At 51.5% G+C, this 27,340-nt stretch overlaps 1 protein-coding gene across 1 annotated transcript; it reads left to right on the plus strand.

Annotated features, from left to right (window-relative positions):
• Nucleotides 1–2,157: 2,157 nt before the first annotated feature.
• Nucleotides 2,158–26,445, plus strand: TBX19 (T-box transcription factor 19). Its single transcript, XM_042925224.1, has 8 exons — nt 2,158–2,360; nt 10,109–10,373; nt 12,056–12,190; nt 15,182–15,243; nt 16,619–16,680; nt 19,437–19,625; nt 21,825–21,960; nt 25,175–26,445. The coding sequence occupies exons 1-8, from the start codon at nt 2,158–2,160 to the stop codon at nt 25,458–25,460; spliced, it is 1,338 nt and encodes a 445-aa protein (XP_042781158.1). The 3' UTR covers nt 25,461–26,445.
• The last annotated feature ends 895 nt before the right edge of the window (nt 26,446–27,340 follow it).

The raw sequence follows: 27,340 nt of genomic DNA on the forward strand, positions 1-27,340 counted from the left end.
GAGAGAGAGAGAGAGAGCAGGGGAGGAACAGAGAGAGAGGGAGACACAGAATCCGAAGCAGGCTCCGGGCTCCAAGCCATCAGCACAGAGCCCAACGCGGGGCTCAAACCCACGGACCGTGAGATCGTGACCTGAGCCGAAGTCGGACGCTTAACTGACTGAGCCACCCAGGCGCCCCTGTCATATCTGCTTCTAAGATGTATCTGGAGTCCGTTCACATCTTTGCGGCCACTGCCGCCACTCAGGCTGACCCACCACCGCCTCTTGCCTGAACCACCGTAACAGCTTCCTAATCTCTTTACTTCAACCCTTGCCTTTGACTAGTCTGTTCGGTACAAATCAGACTTTGAAAAGTACAAAGCAAATCATGCTGCCTTCCTGCTTCATTCTGTCCGCGGGTTTCCTGTCTCACGTGGGATACCATCCGGTTCTTTGCCATAGTTTACGAGGCCCCCCTCGGAGCAAATCTTCCTCTACTCTCTCTGCAGCCCCCTTCCGGCCCCGCCTCCCACAGTTCTTCGACTGGCCCACCCGTGCCAGGAACCGCTTGGGGTTCCTCTGCCCGGAACTCTTCCCCGACTCTTCCCCGACTGTGTCCTTGGCATCTCGTCGGTTTCGGCAAGACTGTCTGCTCCTCCGAGGTTTTCCACACAACCCTCTCTAGTTAGGATCTTCCCCGCCTTGCTGGGTGCCACTACCCCACCCGTTACGCAGTCTGCATAGACTCGTCACCGCTGAGCATTTTTCATTTTCCGCATCAGGTTGTTAATTCCACGAAGGCGCAGGCTACTCGGCCTCATTTGTCGCTGGATGTGACGTGTCACCAGTATTTGGCACTTGCTAGGCACTGAGTGCGTTTTGAGTATCATCCTTACCCTGACTTTCTCTTCTCTTTTTTTGCTTGTATTTTCCCTTTAATCCTCTTTGGGTTCTAATGAGAGAGAAACTCCTAACCCCCGGGGATCTACCGCTGGCCAGCTCTGTCCTTGCCCCCGCCTCCCCGGCTTGTACTGTGTGTCATGGGTAAATGAAGCATCTACGGCAGTATCTTCCCAGGGAAAATGGGGCTTCACCCCAGAATGCCAGATAGGTCACGGGCCGTCTAAGAGGAAAGCCCGAGAGCCCTTGTGGAGCCCTTCTGGATCCTTCTGGATCCTTCTGGGTCCAAGTTGCTCTGCCTAGTAATGTCAACAGCTTATTTTCACTCACTGAGGGCGGTGCTTCCTTGGAGAGGGTAATACGATGCTGAGTGAGTTTTTTTTTCCTCCCTCTGGCGGGGGCTGGACTCAACAAAACTGGGGCTTTGACTTCTAGGGAGGAAGGACGAGGTTTGGAGATCTGATTGCGGGAGGTGCTGGGGTCCTGTGTGTGCACAGGGGTCCCGGAGGAGGGAGAGGAGCAGTAGGGGGTGTGCCGGGAGGAAGGGGGCCCTGGCTCTTTCCCCTTTCTCTGGATCTCTGACCGTTGAGTGGGTGGCACACAGAACATCTTCACTCACTCTTGGGTACGGCTGCCATATTCCCTGGCGTGGTGCCTTTGGCCTTTCGTGTTTGCCGTTCCATCCGGGGCTGGTAGATATCGGAGGGATTTGGGTTCCTGACTGTGGCAGGACAGCCTGCTTTGGCCTCAAGTTTGGCGATTCTCCCCAGGAGCTCTTTTCCTATAGGTACCACATGCCACGATTTATACACAAACATGATTTGCCTGATTGTCGCAGTCTGGGCCTGGAACAGTTTTAATTAATGGGAAAATGGTCCTCAAAACAGTGATTAGACCTCTTCAGGTACAACAAGATAAAAGCCTGATAATTTGGATGGAGTACTCTTCTTAAATGTCTATTCTATGCACAGCAGCCAATGGGAAAGCCAGGCTCTCTCCCACCTGATCCAATGAGTAATTAAGAGAGGGCTTTTTCTTCCTACCTCTCCCCGCCCTCCCCCTCCCCCTCCCCACTGAAGCTTAACAGGTTGGTGGTATAATTTGGAGACTTTAAGGGGTGTCATGCTAGGAGCTTAGGCGAGAGCCAAAGCATCTTCTCCCCAGCTCCCCAGGCATTGCCGGGCTGGGTTGGAAAAGCAGGCAGGTGAGAGGAGGAAGGAGCTGGAAGCAGGCTCGAGGTAGGTCACGACGCTCCGCGGCCAAGTTTGAGAGGGGCCTATGGCCATGAGCAAGCTGGGCGCCCAGAAGACCAGTGATGGCACTGTTTCTCGGCTGCTCAATGTGGTAGAAAGTGAGCTTCAGGCAGGGAGGGAAAAAGGTGACCCTACGGAGAAGCAGCTTCAGATCATCCTGGAGGACGCGCCTCTCTGGCAGAGATTCAAGGAAGTCACTAACGAAATGATCGTGACCAAGAATGGCAGGTGAGTGGATCTGCGGCCCGGCCTGGGCTGCGGGGGGGCTTGGCGAGGGAGGTGAGATCCCCCGAAAATGGAAGAGGCTGCCGCTCTTCACTCAGAGGCAGCCGAGTCGGATTAAAATGCTCACGAGAAGAACAATCTCAGACGGCTTTCCCCCAGCCAGCTTGATTAATTTCCCGAGGTCAGAGCAGAGAATGAAGTCACCTTGCATGCATTCTCCATGGAGAAATCCTGGGAAATTACCATAAGTGGGGGCCTTAGGCAAGTTAGTCGGGAGGTGATATTATGTTTTGACTGACTGCGTATCTTGGAGCCGACCTGAGCTCCACCGCCGTTTGGATAAGGTGAAAGTCAACTTTATTTGGAAGCCGGATGCTTCCTCTTAAGGGTAGCAAACTTGCCAGGGAATTGTGGACTTAGCTGAAGATCGGGAGCCAAAGGGCAAATTTCATCTCACTGCCTGTCGCGACGTCTGCTTCGTCGTGTGTGTTTGTGGTGAGGGTTCCTTTGAGATTGTGTATGTTTGTGGTGACGGGAGAACCATCGCAGGAATAGTTGCTGAAGCCATAACATACTGTCTGAGAAAAGAGAAGAGACCCGCTTTTTTCCCATCGCCACAAATGAGAGATTAACAGAAACCGATCTCCGGTGGCATTTCTTGGATTCTATTAAATCCAGCCCTGCTAAGTGGCTGTCAGGGTAATAGTGGGAGGTTTCGCTTAAGCAGAGGAGATGCAAATATTTTGAAAGAAAATCTCTCTGCTCCCAGCTTGGCCAGACTGGCTCCCGAGAGTCAGACGATGCTCACAGAACCCTTGGTTCACAAGGTCAACAAGTACAAAAGTCAGAAAGCATTTTCGGTATGCTCAGTTTCAGCAGAGCTCCAATTGTGGCCCTTCGGAGAAATGCTGGTAAGAGAGAAGAGTTGGGGCCAGCAGGACCTCTGGCAGGCTTCTGCCCTCGTGCAAAATGCCTCCGTCCCCGATGTCTTGCTTTCCTATTTTTGAATGAAATGCACAGTACTGACATTGAACCAGTCCTTGTCTACCTGGGAGAATTATGACACTGCCACGCGGGTGCCCCGTAATTTTACAATTTGGGAATGGCTTCCACGTGCCTCTGTTCACCTAAATACTTTTTCTGCATATGTAAAATTGGAAAATCTTCCCAAGTTTAAAGTCCTTTAATGTTAGATATGTGAAAAAATAGCCTTTGTAGAAAAGTCTCATGTCAGCCAACTCGGTTAGTCTTATCTGTGGAGGTCCTGCTGTCATTTCCCTTCCTCCAGTGAACTGAGTCATTTCTCAGGTTCTCTTAAAGGTCTCTGAACCCCTTAGGATCGAGATTCTTCCAGGAGGAGACCGTTCCCCTTATACTTCAGATAAAGAAGGGAAGACACATGTCTAAGAAATTGACGCGGTGGATGGTGAGTGAGCGTGGCCTGGAATTACTCCCTATCTCGTATTTTCACAGGTTAGATTGTTAGCCACATCTTAACGTTCTCGATACCAAAAGATCGTTCTTGTTCCTGTCCCCTTGTCTTCCCTTAACCGTCTGTCCCTGCGTATCTCCTCTGTACCCCCGGCCTCTACCTGCAGACCCGCTATCTCCAGATGCTTCATCCCTGCTTCCAGACCAACTCCTGAGCCCGGGGCGCATGCCCCCGTGGCCCTTCTCTGTGCGGAAGACTGTTTCTGGTATTTAACACCCAGCTGTAGCCCTTTCCATTCACATAACCCGCCTGCCCCTGTGGGCAGACTTTTGGGGGTCTAGAAGCTTCAATGAGGGTAATCAGATAGCTCCTGTCCACTTGATGTCTCCTTGTTCTGTGTTAATAGCAAGTTTTGAAATAACATAGGGTGGGCTGATGAAAGAATTCAGTATATATATATATGTGTGTGTGTGTGTGTGTGTGTGTGTACACACACACACACACACACACACACACAGAGGAGGCTTCTCTCTGACATTGATCAGAGGTAGTAAAGAAAGGACTTCCCCCTGGATTATCCCCAGAAACCGGGACCCTGATGGGTTTCATTCCTCCCTCCGTCTCTCCTGCCTCACTCCCTGTCCTTCCTTTTCTTCCCCTCCTCCCTTTCCCCCTTCCCCCTTTCCAAATACAACTTTTAGTTTTCCCTCTTCAGTCGTCTTTCAGCTACAACAGCAACAATTATAACATCCCCCTAGAGCTCATTTGAATCATCTGTAGGGTGTGCAGCTTGACGAGTATTCTCTTTCATCTCAATCCTTGGAGCCAGGAACTTCAATTTTAGGTCGGAGAAAACAACAACAACAACAACAACAACAACAACACCCTTATTCCAGGCTTCCGAGGCAAATATATGAAATCGCCTGTGCCTCTTGTTGTCTTTACTATACCGTCTTCACCTGAGTGGAAAAGGCCGTATTTCCCATGTATTTCCACGCAGTTAAATAATTTCGACTCAGTTCTGATTCGATTTGCCTTGCACACGTTTTCAGAAATTGGAAGCATTTCAGATGTAATTGGTGTGCCCATGTGTTATAAACAAACAAACAAGCGTGGGGAATCATTAAGTTGAATTTGCCAGTGATTAAGGGCAGCGAGCTGACCGTGCGAGAGGGGGGGAAACGGAGGCTGTGCATCAGGCAAATGCTTTTCCCTGCCCCGTAGCTCACACACCGTTTCCCCCCAGAGTTCACAGTTAGGATTCATGGGGATCGTGGGTATTGCTGCCAGCTGCCTTCTGCTAACCGGGTTCCTTCTGCTACTCTTAAGGCTGCTTACCGTCGCACAAGCCTCGACACACGCGTGCACACGCGCGTGCACACACACACACATCCTGACGGGTAGTTGACGAATATTATAGTTCTGCGGTGAGAGCGGAAGGTGAATATTACCTTTAACCATCTCTGCTGTTCCCCACCTCCAACAGCTGCCCCCTGTCTTCCTGCCAACGTCACTCCTCGTAGCCTCCTTCGCAGCACTGGCTCTCAAGATCCGTTAGGAGAAGACAGAGGGAGGAACCGACCTCCTAGCAAAGCAGAGTTCACGGGCAAGGCCCAACCACCTGTGGTCCCTCAAGCATGGTTCTGGGGAATGCTTTTTTCACCCTGCTGCATTTGCTTCTCTATTCCTCTCTCTCTCTGTCTCTCTCTCCCTCCCTCCCTCTCTCCCTCTCCCTCCTTCCCTCTGTCTTTCTCCCTGTCTTCCCCCTTCTTTCTGTCTCTCTCCTTCCCCCCCCCCAACTCCCGAATTAGGGACCGACTTACATATTTCTCAGCTCCTCACCAACTCTGGGGCTCCTCTGTGGTGAGCCATACCTTGGAAACAGAAGGAGGAAAATCAACCAGATTAGAAGTGCAGTTCATCCTGGGCTCCTGGGTGGCTCAGTCAGTTAAGCGTCCGACTTCAGCTCAGGTCATGATCTCGCGGTGCGTGGGTTCGAGCCCCGGGTCGGGCTCTGTGCTAACAGCTGGGAGCCTGGAGCCTGCTTCAGATTCTGTGTCTCCCTCTCTCTCTCTGCCCCTCCCCTGCTCACCCTCTGTCTCTCTCTCAAAAACTAAAGAAAACATTAAAAAAAATATTAAAGGAACGACACTATGTTGTGCACCTGAAACTGGTGTTATGGGCGTAAACTATACTTCAATTTAAGAAAAGAAAAGGAGAGAGAAAAGGTGTGGTGAACGTACCAGAGGAGGAGGCAGTGGGGCAGAGTCAGAGGAGCACGGACATGTACCTCCTGAACCCCAAGTGCACAATCTGTGAAATGGGCATGGCAACATTTACTTCCGTGGGGCAAAATGAGACGTGAGTGAGACGCACATACGTTAAGTCCCGGGTGCCGTAAAATTCCGTGTTTAGCTGCTGTCGCTGGCAAAACTGTCTTACGTTAAGTCATCTCGTAAATCTTAAGGCAGAGTTATACGATCACACCATGGAGAGAACAGCCCGGCCACGTGCTGGAGCAGCCGTGTCCTTCCTCGCACTTTAGTGTGAGAAGATGTGTTACGTGAGCTTTCTTTTCTTTTTATTGCTTTCACATGTACCGCGTATCCTTACTGAGAAAACTTCCGGTGCTTTCTAACTTTGTGTGTGAAACGACAGTGATCCACACTTAATTCCTGAGTTTTCTTAAAAAACCCAAACCCAAACTTCAGCATTTCAGAGAAAGCAAAGGACCAGGAACCAGACCATCTCTTCTCTGTGTACGTCGTGGAAACAAGCCAGGCTCCTGGCTGTCAAAGTGACCCAATCTGACCCCTACGATCATTTCTGATGCCCGCTTTTGTGATTCTTTGCAAATGACATTTGTGTTTTCAGGAGGTTTCTGCTTTTTCTTTCTTTCTTTCTTTCTTTCTTTCTTTCTTTCTTTCTTTCTTCCTTCTTTCTTTCTTTCTTCTTCTTTCTTTCTCTTTCTTTCTTTCTTTCTTTCTTTCTTTCTTTCTTTCTTTCTTTCTTTCTTTCTTTCTTTCTTTCTTAGTTCATTTATTTTGAGAGAGAGAGAAACCGTGAGCACAGGAGGGGCAGAGAGAGAGGGAGACAGACAGAATCCCAAGCAGGCTCTGTACCAGCAGCACAGAGCCTGACACGGGGCTCAAACTCACAAACCACGAGATCGTGGCCTGAGTTGAAACCAAGAGTTAGACGCTTAACCAACTGAGCCACCCAGGTGCCCCGGGGCTTCGTTTTCTATACGTGGCCAGGATTATTAAAATAACGGAAAACATTAAAATATATTGCGAAAGGGAATAGTTCAGTCTGATATGAGAGAAGAGAATAGATGAAATCCTTCTGTCGGAGAAAAAGCAAAAGAGGGGGCGCCCGGATGGCTCAGTCGGTGAAGCAGCCCACTTCGGCTCAGGTCATGATATCACAGTTCGTCGGTTCGTGCCCCGTGTTGGGCTCTGTGCTGACAGCTCAGAACCTGGAGCCTGCTTCGGATTCTGTCTCCCCCTCTCTCTGCCCCTCCTCCCCTCATGCTCTGTCTCTCTCTCAAAAATATAAATAAAACATTAAAAAAAAAAAGAAAAAGAATGCACAAATGGAAGAATTTAGATGACACAGGGAGCCTCCCGCGGGGAGAATCCTCATTTTCCTTATCATGAAAGTCTCATCATTAATGGAGAGGAGAAGACAGGTGAGTCATGCCGTGTTCAGGCAGGATCTGGATTCGAGGTGCATCATCTGATGCATTTTTTCCTAGAAACTTCTTTTAACTCACATACTTGTCGTAACCTCCTATTTAGATTTTGTCTCCTTGTGCCCACCAAGACAGAGGGAAGGGAGAGACAGTTCTGCTGGGAGCCGGGGGAAGGAGGAAACCTTTAGCATTTCCCACTCGTGATGCCAAGGCCAGGGTCTCTGGGCAAATAACTGTGATCCTGCTGGAGAAAAAAAACTGTGGTGGTGTAAGTTATTAGTTTGCTCTTTTTTTTTTTTGTTTTTTTTTTGTTTTGGAGAAAGAATTCCTATGCTATCGAATTCATCCTTTGTAGAGTATACAATTCAATAGTTTTTAAAATAGTCAGCCATCACCGCTATCTAATTCCAGAACATTCCCTAAAAAGGAACCCAAAGCCATCAGCAGTCACTCCTCTGTTCTGCCCAGACTTCTTCTCTCCAGAGAGAAAGGCGGAGGGAACTGGCACCTGTCAGCCAGGCAGAAGGGAGGTGGAGCTGGTGTCCCGCGTTTCCAACTTCCCAAGTCACTGCCCCGGGGCAGGATTCTGGAACAGAAGCAGAGCTGGGCCAGCTGAAGGGCTTGGACGTAATGACAGAACATCCGACGCTTGCAAAGCACTCACTGGGCGCCAGGCCTTAGAATGAGCACTTTGGTGAATTAGCTCGTGGAGTTCTTGCCCCCCGTGGACAAGGCTGGGGTGAGTGTGCTTGGAGAACAACTTCAGGAAGGGCGGGGGACGGAACCAAGATCGCTCTTCCGTCCGGCCTCTCGGAGGGACTGCCGAATCCTTACCGAGTCCCGGGCCAGAGACACGAACCAGGCTCTGTGTTCCGCCGCGAGGAGACGGGAACTGGTCTCTGAGGCAGGGGTCTGAAAGCACACCCCACCACCGCCAGCTGGAAGACCAAGTTGAAAGAGGAGCCAGGAAAGGAAATGCCGAGGGAAGATAATTCTGGTCTATGTCCAGATTGCTCAGGAAGCCCTCGTAATTTCAGCTCAGGAGAGACAGGGAGCCTGCACGGCTTGGGTCCGTCCCTTGTCATCTGCCTGTCAGGTCCCTTTGCTTTTCTTTTCTTTTCAAGTTTATTTATTTCGAGAGAGAGAGAGAGAGACTGGGGGAGGGGCAAAGAGAGAGGGAGAGAGAATCCCAAGCAGGGCCCGGCGCGGGGCTCGAACTCACGAACCGTGAGATCATGACCTGGGCCGAAATTAAGAGTCAGACGCTTAAATGACTGGGCCAGCCAGGCGCCCCTCCTTCGTTGTTGTCTTCAAAGCCAAAGAGGCTTTGAAGCTAAGTACCGCTTCAGCTTTAATGTTCCTGTGACGCACCCGGGGCTTTGGGAAAAGTGGGTCTGGAGTGAGGTCGGAGGTTCCGCGTTTCTGATGAGTTTCCAGGTGATCCTGGTGCTGCTGGGTCGGGGGACCGCCTTGGGTCGCAAGTGTCCAGACTCTCGGTTATTAGCTTCTCAATGTGGAGATTCGGATTTCAAAAGACGTGTTCACAATACGATGACGTCCGGGGCCATCAGGTGGTGGAGGGGGCATGTCCGGAAACCAGGTCTTTTGAGGATAGATTAGAGCGCCTTAGGACATTCGGTGAAGGGAAAACAAACCAGAGAGAGGGAGCAGCCAAGCGAGGTAGCCTCTCCACGCATGTGAGAGCACATTTGCTGGCACCGTTCTAGAAGGTGGAAGAAGGCCTGAGGACTCCAGATCGGTGCGTCTCCGAGTACATCCCTTGAACACAAATTCGCACAAAATGCTCAGTGAAAGGATGGTTCCACTGTCCTATAAGTTCCGTGTGTGCACAGTCCTCATCTGCTCGGAGGTTTATCGTGCACATTCGTAGATTAAAGGCTCTGAGAAGTCACGCAGGGAAGGAACTGGTCTAGCTCTGTAGAGCCAAGCGTTCCCTCACTTATTTTTACCATGAAACCACGTTTTCGCCGTTCAACGCTATTGCTGTCATTCAGAGCTAGTGTTCTCTGTGACAGGGGAAGGACTGGTTTGTGGCCTTAATGGAAGAACTGATGTGTGCCCGGAGGAAGTCTTTGAAGAAAGGACTCCGTGAGAACGTGGCATGTGACGATAGGCTTTGGGCTTCAGGGTCCTCTGTCAAATGACTAGATTAATGGTTTTCAGACTTTAAAATGGAGCACAGTGGTTTTCAGTAAAACCCATATATCTCTATAGATATAGACATATTTAACTCTATTTATTTTGAGAGCGAGAATGCACGGGGGGAGGGGCAGAGAGAGAGGGAGAGAGAGAATCCCAAGTAGGCTCCCCGTTGTTAGCATAAAGCCCAGCACAGGGTTCGATATCACGTAACCTGAGCCAAAATCGAGAGTCTGACACTTAACTGACTGAGCTCCCCAGGCGCGCCCCTAAAACCCCAGTCTAAAATGCATTTGTAAAAAAAGAGGCTCTGGAATGGGGGGGCTGCTGTCCTGGGTCACTCGCTGTACCCCGAGGCTCTCCACGGAAGGTCTCCGCGCAGTGGAGAGACGGCCGGACCAGGCGAAGGGTGGCCCGAACCCGCCACCATCCCCCCTGTGACTCAGTTTCTGCCTCTTCTTTTAGACGGATGTTCCCCGTCCTAAAGATCAGTGTCACGGGCCTGGACCCCAATGCCATGTACTCCCTCCTGCTGGACTTCGTCCCAACGGACAGTCACCGCTGGAAGTATGTCAACGGGGAATGGGTGCCCGCGGGCAAGCCAGAGGTCTCCAGCCACAGCTGCGTCTACATCCACCCGGACTCCCCCAACTTTGGGGCCCACTGGATGAAAGCTCCCATCTCCTTCAGCAAAGTGAAACTGACAAACAAGCTCAATGGAGGAGGGCAGGTAAGATCGGGTCGCCTGATCGCCTGGCCCCCCGACCGCCCCACACCACCAATCAAGAAATATCAAGGGTGCATTTAGGCAATTAGAGGGGTCCTCACTGGCCTCTTCTCCCATGGAAGCCAATTATTCCCTGGAGTCCAAATGTGAACAGGAATAAACAGCTCTTAATTGGTGCTTTCAGTTTTTAATGGACTTCCTGATGTTAAGAGAGAGGGAGAGAGCGCGGTAGTTTACTTAATCATCGAGGGCCCTTTCAGAGTTTTGTCTTGTGTGGGGCTTTTTACCCAGCCCCCCGGAGAAGGAGATGGCTGTGGGTACCGGGGTTTTGTTGTTCTCTCTCCTCTGTTTTGGTATAAGTGGCATGTTGGCAATAGACAAATGCCTTAATAAAAAGCGGCTCCCAAATGAAATAATTGCTACCTCGGCTCGGGCATGATGATAATTGTCAATAGAATATTGAATCCGCTTTGGGTTTTCAGAACAACAAACACACCTTAAAGAAGGAAGGTTTTATTTAAGGTCTCCAATCAGAGTAAACACGAATTTGGGGCTTTTTCCTCCTTTGTTTAGCGGATACTAGCGTAATGTGTAAGGTTGTGATTTATGTTATAAAATGTAGACCGTTTGGGGGGGGGCAGCGTGGGGGAACTCTGTAGGCTGTTCAGAGCCGGAGCTGGGAGGCGAGGCCCTCGCCCCTATTTCCTGTTGTCGGCCTCTCAGCCCCCCATCTCTGTGGCCTCCTCTGATCCCCATGTTTAACCAGCCGGGACCCGGGAGTTGACGGTTTAGGAGGAGGAGGTGACCCACCCAAGCCTGGGCAATAGTCAGAAGGTTTCAGTTCTTTATTAAAACAGGAAACTGAAAAGCGACCTGTTCTTGCCTCCCACATGTCACAACCGAAGACGTTTTCTTTCTTTTTCTTTTAACTTTGTTTATTTTGAGAGAGAGGCAGAGAGAGAGAGAGAAAGGAAGAAAGAATCTCACACAGGCTCTGCACTGTCAGCGCAGTGGGGCTCGAACTCACGAACCCTGAGATCATGACCCGAGCCCAAAAAACGTGAGTCAGAAGGTTAACCGACTGAGCCGCCCAGGCGCCCCCACGACTTAAGACTTTTAAGAAGGCTTCTGTGTGAATCGCAGAGTGGGTGCTAGGTAACCGTCAGACGTCAGACATCCTTACTCTTTAGCTAGTCGCTCGCAACAGGCAGCCACGTCAGCATTTTGAGATGTCAGGATTCCTCATGTGGAGAAAAACAGTATGTTTTAATGGATCGAAATCCACACTGTTGTTCTGAAAATAGGGAGAGAGCCAGAGAGAGCGAGAGAGAGAGAAAAGGAAGGCATGATGTTGGCAGAGAACCGAACGCTTTAGAACTTTCTGGCAATCCTAGCATAAGCTCTCATTTCATGCTCCCTGGGAGCTTCTGAATAACACCCCCCCCCCCCCCCCCTCCCCCCCCCCCCCTCCCCCCCCCCCCCCCCCCCCCCCCCCCCCCCCCCCCCGCCATTCAGTTCTCAGACAAGGGAATCGTGTGGTGGCAGCTCCGGTGACCCGGATTCGAAACGTGTGGCCCTGACCGGGCTTGGGTGCCCAGCCTGGGACCAACCAAAGGGGTCACTATTGCCTGTGCTACACCAGGCTCTGCATGGCTTCTCCTTCTCTTCCTCTCCCACCTCAACAGATAATGTTGAATTCTCTGCATAAATACGAACCTCAGGTTCACATAGTGCGCGTCGGAGGTGCCCATCGAATGGTGATGAACTGCTCCTTCCCAGAAACCCAGTTCATAGCCGTGACCGCCTATCAGAACGAGGAGGTGAGTGTGCACAGGCGCGTGCCTGGGCGGCTGTCCCCTGGAAGAGGGTGGGGGATGGGGACCAAGCGTGGGTGAGAGGTGGGTTTCTGGGATTCACCGGTGAATCTAGCAGAGCTAGAGTCCGGAACACCCCAGCGGAGATGAAGTTAAGCAGGAGGAAGCCACTCTCCACTCCCTCTTGCCTGTTGGCCAAAGGCCTGCCACCCTTGCTCTCCTGGTGCACGGTTGTGCACTGCGTTAAAACCAACAGACCCAGGAGTCTTTGTGTTCCGGGCCCGGCGTGCGCTCGGCCCAGAGCTGGTGCTCAGAGCCGGGTGGTCTCCTGCTCCAGGAGCGGGTCTGTGAGAGCTGATCCCTGCACGCCCGCCTCCGGCTTGGGTTAGGCTCACTGTCCTGTTGGCTCGTGCTGAGCACACTGAGGTCTTTCCTGCCCCACGGGAGCCGCTGGCGCTTTGAGCCGAGGAGGCAGAACCTGGCCTCTGTGGATTAGTTTGGGCACAGGACATTTGGGTCCGTGTGCACCTTCTAGGGCTTTCCAGGTCTGTGTGTCATCGGAGGGGCTGGGGGCGGGTTAGATCCTTTCTGACTAAACTTAAAAAAAACGAACACTTTTTTTAAGTAATACAGGTTCATTACAGAAACTTCCCACAATAATAGTGCAGAACTACGTTCAGTGAAAATTACAAACAAAAGGTAAAAATGTATTCTTTCCCTCCTGCCTTTTGAATCCAACTCCCCAAGGCCGCCACAAATAACAGCTTAAAGTGTGTGTCTTCCCCCGACACGTATTCTCTGTATATATAAATATATATGAGAATATAGACTTACATAAGTTGGCTAATGAAGTACAATGTTGGTCTGAAAATTTCTTTTTATTTCCCATTTAGCCGCATATTATGGATATCTTTCTATGTGATTAAGTTCAGGCATATCTCTTTTTCTGAAGTGCCTGCGGGGGATATACGGTCTTTCGGGCAATCAGCTCCCCAGGGTGGCTATTAGGTTGTTTACAGGTGTTTTATTTGCTCTGACCCGTGATGCTGCAAAGAATATGCCAGTACCTCCGCCCCCGCTGTTTGCTTGCATGGATGAACATCTAGAAATGGAATTCTCTGTCAAGGAGGGGGTGGGTTGAGAATCGTGGGACATCACCAAGTTACCTCCCCCAGAGAGCCCACGCCTCTGCAACCCTCCCACGGTTCCCGACACGGGTGACGATCAGCCCTTTTCAGTTTTGATAATCTGCTAGGTGAAACAAAACAAAACAGAACAACCCCAAAGTATCTTATTGCTGCTTTAAGCTGTAGATCTTTATTTGGAAGCTTTAAAAGATTTGGAGCTCCCCCCTCCCCGACCCCCGCCCAGCCAATGGAGTCAGAATCTCCAGGGATGATGCCCCGAATCTGTAGTTTTTAAAGTCTCCCTAAAGGATTCTGATGATGAGCGTTCGGATTTGGAAACGGCTGCCTTAGTGCCTCGAGGTGAAATTGAATTGTAGGTCTAACTCCCATCACAGACGTGCAGAGAAAACGTAATTTCGTTTCTGTAAGTCGTCTGGCCTCTTGGCCGAGTGCCTCCAAGCAGTTACAGATTAGATCAGTTAAATATTAGATCATTTAAACAGGCCCTCAGGTGGTGCTGACCGTAGGCTAAAACAGGCTTGTGTTCTAGACGGCCTTCCCTGCCCTGCTTCTCTCCCTATGGTGGAGTCTGGGTCTTTGAGGGGAGGGTATGGCTTTTGCGACTCTAGAGAGTGGGGAGGAGGTGTTGGGGACTAAGCCCTAGCCCCTTCGGTCTCCACGGCGATGCCCCTGCCCACTTACTCCCACCTGCTCCCTTAGTCAGGCTGCCTGCTGGGTGGGTGCTAGAGAGTCCCCTCTGGACCACCAGCCTGGCTAAGGCCACCCGTCCGGCAAGCTCCCCAGCCTCATGCTGTGTTTCCACCTTGATTTCCCCCCTGGGAATCAAGCCCAGGAAACCCCACCTTAGAGCCTCCCTCTACTTCCAACACTTTCCAGCCAAATGGGTGTAGATGCACCCTGAGAGGGTGCATTGCACCTGGGGCTGCATGCTAGGTCTCCCAATGCACCCGAACACCCCCCCTTCTCTCCCCACTCCCCCCCTCCCCCCGGGTTTAGGCCAGGAGAAAGACCAGGTCACTCGCATCAGGCTCTGTGGCTTTCCTCCCTCTTCTGATTTCTTCCGCATTCCCGGGGCCAGAAAGAGGCGTGCTTTTATTTCACTTTTCTTCCTGCCCCCAGGCCCTTGCTGCAGCGAACATTCTTTCCAACGCTTGTTCATTCAGCAAAATATTTGTTGAGTCTTAGTACCTGCTGGGACTACTGTGATGGGCATCACAGATGTGTGCACTGCCCTCAAATCACTTACACTGAGGTCACGAGAGCACACACGCGTCATATACACGTGTATGTACGTCTGGGGGCGCTGAAGAAAAAGGACGCCCGCGAAGGCCAGCGGGTTGGCGCGAAGGCGGGTGGGAGTGAGAATCTGAGGTTGTGTGAACATGAACGTGGCCCAAGGAGTAAGTGATCCCCGAAGACTTATGGAGTGACATTGGGCCGTACTCTCTGGGTGAGGGGGAATCACTCCGACTGTGTTCCCAGGGACTAGAAAACTGACATGGGGATGTTTTGGGGGGGGGGTGTTCAATAAAAAAAAAAGGACGAATAAATAAAAGAAGACATGGCAGGCTTAGCATATCAGGCTTTGCTCCTTTCTAATTTTGTCCTTCCCTTGCTTGCTTTTGCTGCGTTTGCCTTTTTCGCTGCAGCCACAATATAGCATCCTTTGTCAGGAACGGTGTACTAGTAATTTCGTGCAGAAGGAAGCAAAGATACGCGGACAGGGAGAAAAGGGAAGAGAGGGGGAATCCTTCCGATTGGACAGAAATTCACAGGTGGAGATACAGGGTTCTGCCTGCTCGTAACGTGTTCCGCTTTCACTAACGCTTCTTGTCTTTGTAAACGCAAGATAACAGCTCTCAAAATCAAGTACAACCCTTTTGCCAAAGCCTTCTTGGATGCCAAGGAGAGGTGAGTAGAGAAATTGCAGCGAAACCTTGCGGGTTGGCTTCTGCAAATGTGAGATTGATGACAGGATGATCTTGAAAGGACACACACTCCCTCTGATAGAAAGAGGTTTGCAACATTCAATTCGATCTTCAACAAAATGATCGCAATTCAACAAAGTTCCTAATTATCTGTCCCTTAAGCAGGGCTCCAGGGGAACCTCATAACTGGCAATGTTTTGTCAGCTCTGTTTTACTACCAGCTCTCGAAAGTAGCACAGGCACGTTTAAGAAAACATAATTACGTGATTCAGATTTTTAATAATTCACTCCTCCCCGCCTCCGATTATCTCTGAGTAGTATGGTTTCAATTTTTTTTTTTTTTTTTAAACTGCATGGAGCCTAGGAGAGGTGAGTGATTCATACAGGTAGCTCATAAAGGAGAGAGCTTTTGAGAGAAGAACGTTCAGAGACTTCTGGGATCGTGAATGGTCACTTTAGGCCAGTGGCTGTACACCTTTGCGTTTTTCCTTTCCATTCTAGGGAAAAAAAGAAAAAAAAAATAGTGCTTATCATTGATTTCTATCAAAGGGCTTTGTCCGTCCTGTCAATATTGGATTTAATGTAATTTCAGATAACCAAAGGCCTAAAAAAATAAAAAAAAATCTGATGTGTGAGATAACAGAACTTTGAATATGCGGTCCTGACTTGGAGTCCTAGCTTTGCCGTTTCCTGGCTGTGTGACCTTACATAAGTCACTTAACCTCGCTGATGTCCACTTTAAAAAAAATTTTTTTTTTAACGTCTATTTATTTTTGAGACAGAGAGAGACAGAGCATGAACGGGGGAGGGGCAGAGAGAGAGAGGGAGACACAGAATCGGAAGCAGGCTCCAGGCTCTGAGCCGTCAGCCCAGAGCCCGACGCGGGGCTCGAACTCACGGACCGCGAGATCGTGACCTGAGCCGAAGTCGGACGCTTAACTGACTGAGCCACCCAGGCGCCCCTGAGGTCCACTTTTAAAATCTGTAAAATTGACATAGGAATATTTCCCCCCCGGGATTATCGGTGGTTCTAGCATATCACAGATGCGTTTGTGCCCCGAAGTCCTACGCAAATCCTAGCTGTTGCTATTGCTTGAATTTCGCCAGGCGGGAGCAGTGACCCCAAATCAGTGAGATCAGACTAAACAGGGATAGCTATAAATATGGCAAGCTGGAGTCACATGAACTTGAAATTCAAAGAGGAATTGCACATTAGATAAAGTATCCTGGAGGAAGAAGGGGAGGGAGAGATTCGAGATAAAAGATATAGAGTGCTTTGCAGAGAGAATATGGGGTAGACTTTCCGCAGGACTTGTAGAATACGCCAGATGGCCATGGTGTACTTTCCTCTCTTTCAGGAATCACCTAAAAGACATTCCGGAAGCTGTCTCTGAGAGCCAGCACGTGGCCTATTCTCACTGTGAGTTGGGTGGACAGTGGGTGGGACATGCCTGGGGTCGGGGGGGGGGGAACACTGGAGCCACCCCACCCAGACTGCACTCGGACCCTACCTGTTGTGTTCCAAAGCTTCTTTCAAGACTCCACAGGTTGTTTCTTCCACTCAAGACATGTGTATGCCCTTTCCAGAATTCCCAGAGAGAACTGGTGTTCCTGGGGGACTGGACTGAAACTCAGGCAGGAGATAGGCAGGGGGTGATGGATTTCTCAGACTCAAGTTTTCACCTCCCAGAGGCTCAGGACTGTCTCCTCCGTCTCCACTCTGCACCCCACACCCTTGTCAGTCTGGCCTGAATTGCCCCTGTTCTTAGTGTTTGCCCATTTTTGTGTTGGTCACCACTGCAGCGTTTCCCTTGCATACGTGGGGGAGACTGGGGAGGCTGACAGGAAAGCCATAGGGTGAGGTGAGTGATATGACGCTGGGGACTGTGTGGGGGCTGGGCGACCCTAACAGGGCACTGGCCTCCCCATGTCTGGATGGCATGGGAGGAGGGGAGGAAGCCCCCTAAAGCTGCAGCAGAATCCCAGGTGAGTGATGTCAGAGCAGAAAGTTAACCCTGGTGTCGGAGACGCTCTAATGTGAATTGTGGGGGTTTGCTCGGGTCCAGCTGGGGGTGGGGGGCCCTCTACTCGCTCGGTCCCCTGCGCCTCTGCACATGCTCACTGTGGAGCAGCAATATCGTGCATCGAAGGGAGGAGCTCTCAGAAAAACACTTTTTTTTTTTTTTTTAATTTTTTTTTTCAACGTTTTTTATTTATTTTTTTTGGGGGGGACAGAGAGAGACAGACAGAGCATGAACGGGGGAGGGGCAGAGAGAGGGAGACACAGAATCGGAAACAGGCTCCAGGCTCTGAGCCATCAGCCCAGAGCCTGACGCGGGGCTCGAACTCACAGACCGCGAGATCGTGACCTGGCTGAAGTCGGACGCTTAACCGACTGCGCCACCCAGGCGCCCCAGAAAAACACTTTTTAAAGGGAGCTGGAATACCAGGCCTTGTGTATAGTACCCGCTTGTGAACCGCATCTTTTCCAAGCTCACACGTTACGGTCTTCTCAGCGAGCTTCTTCAGGTGTGTCCCTTAATGTGGCAAACCAAGGGGGCAGGAGTCCAGTTCAGGGTGACCACATGCCTGGTTTTGCCCACTGGACACCTGCATCAGACAAACTTTTCTTTTTTCTTTTCTTTCTTTCTTTCTTTCTTTCTTTCTTTCTTTCTTTCTTTCTCTTCCTTCCTTCCTTCCTTCCTTCCTTTCTTTCTCCCTTCTTTCTTTTCTTTCTTTCTTTCTCTCTTTTTTCTTCCTTCCTTCTTTCCTTCCCTCCTTCCTTCCTTTCTTCCTTCCTTCCTTCCTCCCTCCCTCCCTTTCTTTCTTTTCTTTCTCTCTTTCTTTCTTTCTCCCTTCTTTCTTTTCTTTCTTTCTTTCTTTCTTTCTTTCTTTCTTTCTTTCTCTTCCTTCCTTCCTTCCTTCTTTCTTTCTTTTCTTTCTTTCTTTTTTCTTTCTTTCTTTCTTTCTTTCTTTCTTTCTTTCTTTCTTTCTCCCTTCTTTCTTTTCTTTCTTTCTTTCTCTTCCTTCCTTCCTTCCTTCTTTCTTTCTTTTCTTTCTTTCTTTTTTTCTTTCTTTCTTTCTTTCTTTCTCCCTTCTTTCTTTTCTTTCTCTTTCTTTCTTTCTTTCCCTTCCTTCCTTCCTTCCTTCCTCTTTCTTTCTTTCTCCCTTTCTTTTCTTTCTTTCTTTCTTTCTTTCTTTCTTTCTTTCTTTCTCTCTCTTTTTCCTTCCTTCCTTCCTTCCTTCCTTCCTTTCTCCCTCCTTTCTTTCTTTCTTTCTTTCTTTCTTTCTTTCTTTCTTTCTTTTCTTTCTTTCTTTCCCTTCCTTCCTTCCTTCTTTCTTTTTTCTTTCTTTCTTTCTTTCTTTCTTTCTTTCTTTCTTTCTTTCTCCCTTCTTTCTTTTCTTTCTTTCTTTCTTTCTTTCTTTCTCTTTTTTCTTCCTTCCTTCCTTCCTTCCTTCCTCACTTCTTTCTTTCTTTCTTTCTTTCTTTCTTTCTCTCTTTTTTCTTCCTTCCTTCCTTCCTTTCTTCTTCCTTTCTTTCTTTCTTTCTTTCTTTCTTTCTTTCTTTCTTTCTTTTTCTTTCTCCTTCCTTCCTTCCTTCCTTCCTTCCTCTCTCTTTCTTTCTTTCTTTCTTCCGATGCCTTTTCTTTCTTTCATGTTTTTTGTTTTCCATTCAAAACCAAGTTTCTGTGAGCCATCCTGGCTCGTCTTGCTTGGAATGAGAACCACAGACACCTTTCCCGCTGGGCAGAAAGAGGCCTTCACGCCTGTGTAACCACATGAAACATTCCCCCCCCAGCTGGACATTACATATGCGTCTAACATCAACAGGTTATTGCTTCTCAGACTGACTTTTAATTTAATTCAGTGAAGTCAGAAGCAACTTCACTTTTGCATTTCTGTAACTTTTCATTCAAACGGTCTTTTATGCCGCTCGGGCCCAGCGTTCCTCCAGAGGCTTTCCCAACTTTGATAGGAACTGTCATCCTTCCCCAAAGAAGCCAGCTTCGGTGCTGCTGTGGAAGGGGGGTGGCGGCGGCCGCGGTCCCCGTCGCTACCCCGGGCGGATGTTCAGCGTCGTTCACACAGAGACGCAGTATGTGCATTGGCTGGTCAGCTGCCTTTTGGTGTGGGAGTTCAGAGTCGGTCTCTGTGTCTTCCTCTTGTCTATTCTAGTGGGAGGCTGGATCTTTTCCAATCCTGACGGAGCGTGTGCAGCAGGAAACGCCAGTTACCAGTATGCGACACCCTTGCCTCTGTCCGCAACCCACACCCACCATGGCTATGAGCACTATCCTGGCCTCCGCGGTCACCGGCAGGCTCCCTATCCTTCTGCCTACATGCATAGAAACCATTCTCCCTCAGGTGTGTGATTTTGCGAATTAGGCCCTTGGGGGTGTGGGTAAGGGGGGCGGTGGTGCCGAGAAATGGGTACACAGTGGGTAGTAAAAAGAAGCATCCGAATATAGGTAATAGTATTGGGTAATATCATTGTGATGGCTTTTTAAAAAACTTTTCATGTTTCTTTATTTTTGAGAGAGAGAGAGAGAGAGAGAGAGAGAGCGTGAGCAGGGGAGGGGAAGGGAGGGAGCGGGACACAGAGTCCGAAGCAGGCTCCAGGCTCCGAGCTGGCAGCCCAGAGCCCGACGCGGGGCTCAAACCCGCGACCCGTGAGATCGTGACCCGAGCCGGAGTCGGACGCTTAACCAACTGGGCCACCCGGGCGCCCTGTCATTTTAATGTTTTATTTTGTATACTAATAGTTGGTTATGTAGTTATAACATTATTCGTGTTTTATAATTGTTTCGTAAGACGCTCGGTCTCCTGGTTTCTCATGGGGGTGAAGGGCCTCCGCTCACCGCCTCCGCGGGGCTCTTTTCCTCACTTGTATTACGTCCGGGGGACGCGGGGCCCAGAACTGGGGAGCTTTTAGGAAGACCTCTGGGTCTTCCTAAAGACCCAGACTCTGGGTTGTTCCTGATGTTGGCTCAGGTCCTGATCTCACGATTCATGAGCTCGAGGTCTGCGGTGATGGTGCAGAGGCTGCTGGGGATTCTCTCTCTCTCTCTCTCTCTGTCTGTCTCTCTGATTCAAAATAAAGATGAGGAAACATTAAACATTTTTTTTTGTTGTTGTCTAAAGAAATAAGTGAGATTCATGGCATGGGAGTCGGAGGAGAGGGTTAAGATCCCACCCTGAGCTCTGTCTGCAGAGGGCTTTCTGGGTCACCGGCTGCCTGTCTCTGTGTCCCTTCGTGTGCCACTCCCAGCAGCCTTGAGAGCTGCTTCCGGGAAGGCATAGAATGTAGCTTAATGACACGAGAAAGTGGGCAGCGTTCTCGCTCTGCTTCCCGGTCCTTTCCCACGGTCAGCACGTAAAACACAGCTTCTGAGCCCCTGCTACACGCCAGGCCCTCGTCCAGACAGTGGATGGGAAGGTGATGAAGGGATAGTTTCTTCCCTGAGGAAACTCGGGCCCATGCGGATACATGAATACCGAATCGTAACACCAGGCAGTGAGAGCTCTCGTGTGGCCCTCGGACCTACAGCATCACCTGGGAACTCGTTAGAAAGGTAGACTCTCGGGCTCTCCTTCTGGACGAGTCTACATTTTAATGAGATCCCTAGGTGATTCTCCTGCACGTTACAGTCTGAGAGACATTCTAGAACACACCTAAGCCCAGGTGCTGTGGGAACGGAGGGAAACGAGCAGCCGTAACTGCCCCGGAGGGGTTAACCCTTAAGTTGAGATTCGCAGGGTGAATAGAAGCGGACAGAGGTGGGGGTGAGCAGAGGCGGAAGGCGGAAGGCAGGGGGCCCAGGAGAGGCGAAGGGCCCTGAGGTAGGAGTGGGGTGAGCAAAGGCCCGGGGTGGGGGGAGGGGACCCAGGGTGTCCGGGGAACGGATTTGGAACAGAGCGTGGAGGGAAAGGTGGAGGAAACAGAGCTGGGGCTGAAGAAGTTGCAGGTGCCCCATCCTGACGAGGAGCGACTGGGTCAGCCAGGTGTGCGCACTGGAATGTTCTTCCTCGCTCTCCTCGGCCTGCCTCCCTCCTCTCTCTTATTTATGCACGTAGAAGACGTGCCCATGGAGAGCCAAAGACGTAGAAGACACTGTTCTTGAGGTGTTTAAATGTACTTGGGGTTGCTGAGAAGAATAAGGTGTGGGTCCTTAGAAATCTCGTCTGGGGCACTGGCGGGCCCTTCGGCCTGTGTTGAGGGGATGCTGACACGATCCGTTCTTCAGGGGGCGTGAGGGTGGTGATGAGTCAGACGGGTCTGTGTCACGAAGCGCGGATCACCTCTCCTCTCTGAGCCCCATGGGCAAAGGGGAGAGGACAGGTCGCTGTTGTGCAGAGTAAGATAGGACCGGAACGTGCCATGTGGTTGACGTTCTGTATTCCTGAGGGCTTCCTTCTTTGCCGTTTCCCTCGGAAAGCACTAACAAACTACTGGCCCCTGTGGCATGAGCCACGGTCACGTTTCGCCCTCGAATAATATCATTGGCCGCCATCGTTGCGTGTTGTACACACCCCATCAACTGAACTGTTGTTATTTCCCCAAAGTGAATTTGATAGAAAGCTCCAGCAATAACCTGCAAGTCTTCTCCGGAGCCGACAGCTGGACTTCCTTATCTTCCACACCCCACACCAGCATCCTGTCTGTACCCCACACCAGCGGGCCGATCAATCCAGGGCCTAGGTAAGACCAACGCCAGCAACGTGCTCATTGGTGGTCTCGAGGTCTTGACATTAGCACTGGAGACTCAAGGTCATTCTTCTTCCTCGGGTGCCTTGGCCTAAGCCATTGTCCTGACTCCTAAGCCACTAGGAAGGGAACATGAAAACAGGATGGGCTTTTCACTTTCAGAGAGAAGGGAGTGGGAGAGCACCTGCTCAACTGTATGCCGAGACCCTGAGTTGTCGGTGCTCTCCTAAGCCACCCATCCGAACAGGGGAACGGACGGTGGGTGCCTGGCCCGCAACCCAGGTAACAGGGCAGAATGTAGCATGCCGGACCCGAGGCGGAACTCACGCACCGGAGACCTGCATGTCGTTCGAACTTCTGGAGATCGGTGTGGGGAAAGGGACAGGGAGGGACCTTGGAGTTTGACGGACACTGGCTTCAGTCCTGGTTCTACCTGGTATGGGCTTTGTGGCTCCAGGCGGTTTCCTGAGCCTCACCGAGCGTCCGCTTTCTTATCGCTAAGACGGAAATGATATGAGCGGCTCGGTAGGTTACGGTGAGCTCACAAGGAGAACACGCATTAAGATGCGTTGTAAGCGGCAGCGTTCCACGTAAATGTCCGCTGCTGCGTTCAGTTCTGTGTGCAGAGTTTTGAGAAGGTCCTAGAAGGGACCCAAAATGAAAAGGGGGGTCTTGGGAGATGTCTGGTAACTTGTGATTTGCTGGTCTAGAAAATGTTAGGGGGACGTAGTGCTTTGGTCTACAGCAGGGCTGCTCACACTTAGATGGGTGTTAGTATCACCTGGGAGGCGGGGGCTCGGTCGGTTAAGTGTCTGACTTCTGCTCGGGTCGTGGTCTCCTGGTTTGTGGGTTCGAGCCCCGCGTCGGGCTCTGTGCTGACAGTTCAGAGCCTGGAGCCTGCTTTGGATTCTGTGTCTCCCTCTCTCTCTGACCCTTTCCCGCTTGCACTCTGTGTCTCTCTCTCTCTCTCTCTCTCTCAAAAATAAGTAAACATTAAAAAAAAAATCACCTGGGATGCTGTTAAAATGCACGATCTGGGTGCCTGGGCGGCTCAGTTGGTTAAGCGTCTGACTCTTGATTTCGGCTCAGGTCATGATCTCACGGTGAGTGAGACTGAGCCCCACATCGGGCTCTGTGTTGACAGCGCGGAGCCGGCTTGGGATGCTCTCTATCTCCCCCTCTCTCTGCCCCTCCCCTGCTCACCGAGTCTCTCTCTCAACATAAGTAAGAACTCTAAAAAAATGCACAGTCTGATGAACAGGTCTGGGTTGGAGCCCGAGATTCTGCATTTAACAAGCTTGCGTGGGTGTTGCCGGGGTTGCTAGGATCTTGATGGTTTTGATACTGATGTGGCCGTGGCGATCAGGGTCTGGCGCTGGGCTACCCCATGCAGCAGCCAGCGGTCGCCTGCGGAGACTGAACCCTTGAAATGCAGCAGGTCCCTATGGACGTGTACTGTGAGTACACAGAAGTCTGAAGACTGGGCAGGAAACAAAGAATTAAACATCTCAACTCTTCTTTTTTTTTTTTTTTTTTTTTTACCTTGAATGCATGTTGAAATAATTTTTTGCACGTTTTTGGTTCCATAAGATATTATTACCAATAAGTGCATTTTTTCCTTCTTTTGTCTTTTTTAAAACGTGTGGCTGCTAGCAAACGAAGCCTGGCAGTTATGGCTCGCGTTTTGTTCCTATCGGTCGGTACGCGGCTGGATTACCTAAAGGAAAAGCACGGGTTCGGGTTGTGGTGGCACGAAGTGAGCAAGCGAGTCCTTGAAGATGGTAAACGATCACGTGGCAGGTTCTGTCCTAGATATTTTGTTAGTTGTTTACGGTATTCAGCGACATCCACGAGGCTGCCGTTAAAGTCCCTGTCTTACTGTTGGAGAAACCGTAGCTCAGACACGTTAAAGACGTCCTGAAGGTCATCCAGTAGGTGGTGTCACCAAGTGCTTGGTTCTCCCACTGGCCCACGGGGCATCAGGCAGGGGCCCTGCCGCGGGCGATGCCGTAGAAGAGACCTCTTCTAGAGGTCAGACCCCAAATCACAGCAGGCCGAGCGAGCTAACAAACAGACAGACAACAAGCACACAGCCAGAGCATGGGCTTTTGCAGGTTTCGTGTGGCCCAGACAGGTCTATAGTATCTGGACCATGGCATGGAGTGCAGGCTGGCGTTTCTGTTTCTGGTTTCCCCAGCAGCATCTTTTTTAAAAAAAAATTTTTTTTTTAACGTTTATTTATTTTTGGGACAGAGAGAGACAGAGCACAAACGGGGGAGGGGCAGAGAGAGAGGGAGACACAGAATTGGAAGCAGGCTCCAGGCTCTGAGCCATCAGCCCTGAGCCCGACGCGGGGCTCGAACTCACGGACCGCGAGATCGTGACCTGAGCTGAAGTCAGACGCTTAACCGACGGAGCCACCCAGGCGCCCCCCACCCCCAGCAGCATCTTTAACCTGTTACCGACTCCCGTCGCGATTTTGCTGGAGAACAGCAAATGCGTCCAGTGCCGTCACTGCGCAACGAGCCCGTTCTCCCGTAGCTCAGTATCAGGCGATAACAGAGACTCTAAAATGTCAGGACATCTCGATGGCTGAAGGCTTAGGGCGCTGGCATTTACCCGGCCTGTCCCGACCGACCGTAGTCATTTCATCTATGTTCGGGCGCAAAATTTGTTGCGCGTTACTGTCGACCGGAAAGCTTTAAAAAGTCCTGATCCCCAAGTGGCACGCCAGACTGGTAAAAACCCGAGGCTCTCTGGCGGCTGGACCCAGGCGTCAGAACTTGCTAAGTGGTTCCAGCAAGCAGTTGGGTTTGGGAGCCAGCAATGGAGGAGTTCATTATAACGCCCACCGTTGGGTGAGCACCCCGTGCGAGGCCTCGTATCCTCGTTGTTGTCTAATCCTTGTGATAGCGTCTGTAACGTGCACATCATCATCACTCCAGATCTTGAAGGTGAGGAAGCCGAGGCTCAGAGGTATTGCCTGGACCAGGGTCTCGGGGGCAGTAAGCGGGAGACCGGGACGCGAACCCGGGTTTTCCGACCCTGGGTGTCCCAATCGTTGTGTCTGTCACGTCCCCTCTCTTCCAGGGAGGGGTCTCACTCACAGGTTGGGCCCTCTGGGTCAGAGCTGGAAGGAAAGCCGTGGCCGGGTGCTCTGTCCTGAGGCCGGGGCCCTCAGCAAGCGTCTGTGTCTCTGTCTCTGCAGCCCCTACCCGTGCCTGTGGACCATCAGTAACAGCGGCGGGGGCCCCGCCGGGCCGGGCCCAGACGTGCACGCCAGCTCCCCGGGGACGTTTCTCCTGGGGGGCCCGGCCGTGACTTCGCCCCTCTCTGCCCAGGCACCCGCTTCAGCCGGCGTGGAGGTTCTGGGGGAGCCTTCGCTGACCAGCATCGCCGTGTCCACCTGGACGGCAGTGGCCTCGCATCCCTTCTCGGGCTGGGGTGGCCCGGGTGGGGGAGGGCGCCATTCTCCCTCTTCACTGGATGGTTAGGCAGGATCCTAGGGAGGGTGTCGGCGGAGAACCTTCTATGCGTAGAGCTTTTAGAAACCCCACCTGCGGATCCCAGGAAGTTAGACTGCGGGGTCGCCTCGCCCAGTGAGCTGGGGGGGGGGTGGGTGGCTTACGGGAGATGATTTAGTCTGATGAGGCTCCCTGGTGTCTCTTTACGCTCCCGTTTTTCTCTGCAGCTCATCTGCGACCCGCTTAGGTAACCAAACCTCACTGAGCACCTCCCTCGGCCCTGCCCCTCACTTCCAAATGGTTCCAGAAGGCCGCACTTCCTGTTCTGTCTGAGCTCACCTGGCCTGAGGCTTTCCAGCCTCGTGCCGCCCTGCGAAGCATCTGTGGCCACCGGGCTTCTGCTCTGAGGCCAAGGGAGGGCGTAAGGCCACCGAGTGACGTGAACACGCAGAGAGCTAGTCACGGTTTACTCACAGCTCCGTGCCTGGGATGGAGGAGATGAGACTGTGACCTTCCCTTGCTCAGAAACCCTCCATGGCTCCCCGTTGCCTATAGCACGAAGTCCTACCTCCTGGCCGGAAGGACACCGTCGACCGTCGAGCCTCCAGCTTCCCTGCGTGACCCCATTAGCGTCCTACGTTTCCGTCGAGGTCGACGTTCTGCCTGTTGTCTCAACGTTCCGTGGACTTTGCCACCTCTGTGCCTTCTTGGCACCTCAGCTGTCCTTCTCGGTTCCGTCCCGCCTCTGGGACTCCCGCCCCTCCCCCCCGGGGGCCGGCTGAGGCGTCACTGCCCACATCATACCCCTGAGGTGCCTGGGCACGTGTGATCCTGCCCCGCCGGTTTTTGCCTCCGTTTTGTGGAGCTCGCCCCATCCTGCCTTGTGTTTTTGTCACCTGTGAATGTGTCTCTCTCCCCCTAGACTGTGAACCCCTTGAGGGTGAGGACTAGCCTTCTCGTCTTTGTACCCCACAGCACCCGGTGCCTTGCCTATAGTAGGTGCCCAATAAACACTGGCCGAATGCAACTTGGCGTGCAGTGCGTGCGTGCTAGGAGGACAGCCGTGGAGCTCGCGGGACGGCAGAGCTCGGAGACACGTGTCCGGGTCGGGGTAGCGTGTCAGCGTGGGGAGCCCAGGAACACGCTGTGTTACCCAGGGCTCCTCGTCTGAGGCACAGCCCACGGGCAGTGACTGAGGAGCCGGAGAAGGTGTGGGCAGAGCCGTTGCTTCCAAATACGGGTCCTTGGAGCCCCCCGTGCCGGGATCACCAGGGGCACCTGTCAGAAACACGCATTCCAGGGGCGCCTGGGTGGTTCGGTCGGTTGAGCGTCCGGCTTCGGCTCAGGTCACGATCTCGCGGCCCATGGGCTCGAGCCCCTCGTCAGGCTCTGGGCTGACGGCTCGAGCCTGGAGCCCGTTTTGGATTCTGTGTCTCCCTCTCTCTCTGCTCCTCCCCTGCTCGTGCTCTGTCTCTCTCTGTCTCAAAAATAAATAAATAAACATTAAAAAAAAAAAAACAAACCACACATTCCTGGGCACATTCCGTACCAACCGGATCAGCATCGTTAGGGCTGGAGTCCAGGAATCTGCCTTTCAAAACAGATCCTACAGAGCCAAGTTTGGAACCTACTTGCCCAGACCAGAGAAATCGAGGGATAGGTACTACAGGAACCTGGCTTCAGATAAGAGTTTCTTTTTTTTTCCTTTTTAAAATTTTTTTTTTTTACATTGATTTATTTTTGAGAAACAGAGTGAGACAAAGCGTGAGCGGGGGAGGGGCAGAGAGAGAAGGAGACACAGATTCTGAAGCAGACTCCGGGCTCTGAGCGGTCAGCACAGAGCCCGACGCGGGGCTCGAACTCACACAACCCCGAGAACGTGACCCGAGCTGAGGTCAGACAATTAGCCG

The sequence above is a fragment of the Panthera leo genome, chromosome F3 (assembly GCF_018350215.1).
Source record: "Panthera leo isolate Ple1 chromosome F3, P.leo_Ple1_pat1.1, whole genome shotgun sequence".
Taxonomy (NCBI): Eukaryota; Metazoa; Chordata; class Mammalia; order Carnivora; family Felidae; genus Panthera; species Panthera leo.

Bases quoted from the DNA above. Each gene is read 5' to 3' on its own strand.
- TBX19 (XM_042925224.1), top strand. From the start codon at position 2,158: ATGGCCATGAGCAAGCTGGGCGCCCAGAAGACCAGTGATGGCACTGTT. The intron at 2,361-10,108 runs GTGAGTGGATCT...CTCTTCTTTTAG, and splicing joins ATCGTGACCAAGAATGGCAG to ACGGATGTTCCCCGTCCTAA. The intron at 16,681-19,436 runs GTGAGTTGGGTG...TGTCTATTCTAG, and splicing joins GCACGTGGCCTATTCTCACT to TGGGAGGCTGGATCTTTTCC.